This window comes from Sus scrofa, chromosome 6 (assembly GCF_000003025.6).
Source record: "Sus scrofa isolate TJ Tabasco breed Duroc chromosome 6, Sscrofa11.1, whole genome shotgun sequence".
Lineage (NCBI taxonomy): Eukaryota > Metazoa > Chordata > Mammalia > Artiodactyla > Suidae > Sus > Sus scrofa.
Genome location: NC_010448.4, coordinates 19,202,700 through 19,207,012, shown reverse-complemented (window position 1 = coordinate 19,207,012; position 4,313 = coordinate 19,202,700). Strand labels below are relative to the sequence as shown.

The window sequence follows — 4,313 nt, the reverse complement described above, 5'->3', positions numbered from 1 at the left end:
ACCATGGCCACCGCGACCCTTCCGCCGTCTTGCGGGTCCTGGCAGCCAATCACAGGCGCACGTTGCCCGACGTCAGGGGCGGGACAAAGATAGGGAGAGGAAGTGAGGGGAAGGAATGGGTGCTCGCGAAGGGAGGTGGCCCTCGGTGGGCAGGTAGGGGCCTCGCTGAGGTCTGCTCATGCTGACTGGAGATTAAATTTCACGTCGCCCCCATTTTGATAAGGGAGATATTGACGCCCAGAGAGAACCTAGATTTCCTCCTCACTTGCAATTTGGGAATGAGTTAGAAGATTTGAGAAGACGATTGATTAGTTTCCGAGTTTTAAGAGCGTTGTAAATCGAAAATCTCTTGAGAGCCAATACCTTAGCGTTTGAGCCAGAAAATGTAGACTTTTGATTTGCGAGGCAGTTACTCCTCGTGGAAGGAAAGCCCCACCGCAAGAAGATGACTTGTAGTACACATCATAAATGTCATAGTCATATGATATCAAACATTATTTGGCGGGAACCTTATTTGGTTTCTTGGGTAACTAGGCAAGATAAAAGTTGACAGAACCACTTTGAGCCAACGCAGTCAGGTGACTTTGCTCCAGGAAAAGTCCCCTCCCAAACTGCCAAATTTTGCAAAAAAAAATACCCTAGACCTGATTTTTCTTGGCCAGCTTGAGTGAATTGACATCTTTGAATGGACATCAAATAGATACCAGTAGGATGTGGAACTAAAAAGTTACCTTAACACAACTGTATCCAGGTTGAGATCAATTTTCAGAGGTACTACCTCTGCTCAGCAAGCACTAAGTAGAGGGCAGGCATCTAGAAAGATCTTCTGAACAACTGAGCAGAGTTCTGTTACGTCAAACACTGGTCAAGGCAACTCAGCAAATTTCCTCATTGCTTGCTTTTACTATAAACCACATGTACTTCTGCTGGACCAAATGAACTTGCCCACATGTTCTATTGCAAATACATGTACTAGATCAGAGTGGAGGTGGAAACTTAATGTCAGGTGTTCTGGTTATCTAATGTTGTTACAAGCCATCCAAAAACGTATTGGCTAAACAAAAAAAATCAATTATTTTGCTCGCTAATCTACAATTTGGAAAGGATGTGGTAGGGGCATCTAGTCTGTTCCACTTGGCATCAGTTGGGGCAGCTGGAAAGGGGCTAGAGAAGCCTCTTCCAAGAAGCTAACTCATTGGCTGGCAAGTTAGTATAGGTTGTGGCAACTCAGTTGTGGTTGTCAGCCAGAGGACTACAGGGTGGGGTGGGGTGGGTTGGGGGGCTGCCTCGGGCATGTTTGGGTTTTCTCGCCCTGTGGAGGCTAGGTCCAAGAGCAAATATTTCAAGAGACAGTGGAAACTGCCAGTTAACAAAAGGTCCAGGACTAGAAACAGGCACCTATCACTTCCACTGAATTCAACTGGTCAAACACAGAGCCCTCCCAGATTTAAGGGGAGATGACATAAACTTCATTTATAGAGGAGAGGAACGTCAAAGAATTTTGTGGCCCTCTTTAATCCATGTCACTGTCTTTGGCTCCAAGAACAAATGGGAATAAAGATAACAGGTACCCACTTACTCAGCCATGTGCCAGATACCATGCTAAACATTTAAAAACACATTTTCTCAGGAGTTCCCATTGTGGCTCAGTGGTAACAAACCCGGCTAGTTTCTATGAGGATTCAGGTTCCATCCCTGACCTTGCTCAGTGGGTTAAGGATCTGGTGTTGCTGTGGCTGTGGTGTTGGCCAGCAGCTGTAGCTCTGATTCGACCCCTAGCCTGGCAACTATGCTGCAGATGCAGCCCCCCTAAAAGAGAAAAAAACAAACAAAAACCATTATCTCCTTGTAAAATATCTGAATCCCTATGAGAAAAACAAAAAACAAACAAAAAAAAACAACAAAACAAAACCCTATGAAGTGAGTACTATCTCCATTTTACAGATTAGGAAACCAAGGCTTAGAAGTACTTGCATAATGGTGATAAGTGGCATAGTGGGGTGAAACCTAGGTGGGCCCCCCTCCTAAGGGCTAACCATCATGCTATGTATGGTCCCAATACCTGAGTTGTAAACAATACTCCTGGCAATTCTCTCCCACCCTGGAAAGTAGCCCTTAACCTGAGAGAGAGTATAATGGCTTAGAACCTTAGCAGCAGGCACAAATGCAAGTTGTGAAATCGTAGTCAAAAAAGGCAACAAATGTTTTATTTCATCAATGCAAATTACTATATTCACCACAAGCTAAAGAAGAGAACATTATATATATATATATTTATATATATTTTTTTGAATTTACGGAAGACTAAAGACATGGAAAAAAATCCAGCACCCCAACAAGTACGGCCAGGAAGGAAATCAGCTCTGGAATAGGACAGTTGAATGAACTACAAACAAGAAAGGGTGGGAAAGGAAGAAAAAAAAATGTGCATTGAATTTAAGACACTGTAAAACTCAGAAGACATATTTACTATTCAAGTATAAACTCAGTAAGGACTTGGCATAAATTGAAAGGCAGCTGTTGAGGTACACCATTATAAAATAAGTTCTATGAATTTACAATTCTACCTTCCAATTTTCTGGGAGAAAAAACCAAACTCTTGAAGGTCTTCACCAGAGACCCTGAGAGGGAATAACACTTTTGATGAAGACATAGTCAACAATCCATGATTGAATTTACTATTCGAAAACATGTATTTATTTTAAACAATAGGAATACGTGCTCTCAGACTGTCCTCTAAGAGTTTTTGAGACTATTAGTTAAGAGTTTCAAAGTATATTACTTCCAAAAACAATACTGATTAAAAAGAATTTTTTTAAACAAAAACCAAAAAATCCTGATTCAATGGTACCTTAAAAATACTCTAAATACCAAATTTTCTCCAGTCTAACATTGCAATTAATTTAAGAATTCCTCCTGCATTGTTAAAACAATTTTTCCTCACAAAATGTGGGTACTGAAATTGGATAGAAACACCATGAATGTGAAAATACCACCAACTCTCTGCAGTTAAAAAGAAAAAAAAAAAAAACAAAACTAGAATGTTCTTTGGAATCACTGAAATATCAAAAATTGGATTTTTTCTACAGTCTGTGCACCTTCTTTCAGGCCCTCTATGTTGCTTGCAGTACTGACCTGTGTCATTCTAGTCTTACAGCTTCAAGTCTTGCAGCGCAGTATCCATGCTTAACACGCCGTGGCTCTCTGACCAATGAGAAGTTACACTTAACCCAGAAATGTCGTCATTGACTTCTCCATAGTGACTTTTGCCCAAAGTAAAAACTTTAGAGTCTGAGACAAAACATCCTGTGTTAAGCAATCAAATGAACCCAACCTGGAGATTTCTGGTGTGGTTTCAGCACTCAGGGGTGGGGGTGGGCACTGTCTCCTACTGTTTTTCATGGAAGTACCACAGGCCTGGCTGTTGGCATTCAGCTTTCCTTGGCCTTAAAAGTGATTTCTCAGGGCTGGCAAGTTGGGTTAGATTCTAGGAGAATTTTGTCTTTGACAAACTACCATTTTTTAGCATAAAATCTGGCCATGGCTATAAGTTTCAATGTGCGTACAACTGATTAGAGATTTTTTTTTTCTTTGTTTTTCTTTTCAACATTGGCTGGAATTGAGTAGAAATAAGTCCATGGTGCCTCTTCACATGTGTCAAGAAATATGAGAAATCTGTCTGACTCTAGACACTATTTCTTTACGACACAATGGGCAGGTCTCCAGTTGCAAGGCACAATCCATGCACAGGTCACTGAGGAGAAAGACATAAATGCCAGTTAGGTCAACGCTTCAAAAGGTCAAACCGACAACCTGCTGACTCAACCTAAAATGTGAAGAGGGATGTTAACTGAAAGGGTAATAATCACACATGCTTAAAACATAAAGGCAACATAGAAACAACAAGTCTCGCTTCCATTTCGGATCCTCAGTCTTCCTCTTCTGAGGAATAAGTAAAAGTTCCTGTGCATTCTTCCAGAAAGTCTGTATGTACTCAGCATATTCATACAGATGTGTATATGTAGGTAGAGACACAATGCTATTTTTTTCTCAGACAGCTGGCCGTCTATCCCAATATCATTTGCCGAAGAGTCCATCTTTCGCCACAGATTCTTTATCATGTGAAATTTTTACTTGAAATTAGTTGTTTCTCGGGTTCTATCTTGTTCCATTGTTGTGTCATTCTTTTCATATATTAAGACCAAACTATTAACTTTTTTTTTTTTTTTTGCTTTTCAGGGCCACACCCATGGTACATGGAGGTTTCCCACAGCCACAGCAATGCGGGATCCGAGCCTACACCACAGCTCACG

The 4,313-nt window shown here is 41.0% G+C and overlaps 1 protein-coding gene across 2 annotated transcripts in view; it reads right to left on the bottom strand.

Moving 5' to 3' along the window:
• Positions 2,186–4,313, bottom strand: part of RSPRY1 (ring finger and SPRY domain containing 1) — a 50,415-nt gene continuing 48,287 nt past the window's right edge. For both annotated transcript variants that reach the window (XM_021093906.1, XM_021093907.1), the window contains exon 15: positions 2,186–3,754. In XM_021093906.1, the coding sequence (XP_020949565.1) occupies positions 3,658–3,754 (97 nt within the window). In that variant the 3' untranslated portion in view covers positions 2,186–3,657. The remainder of the gene's footprint in view (positions 3,755–4,313) is intronic.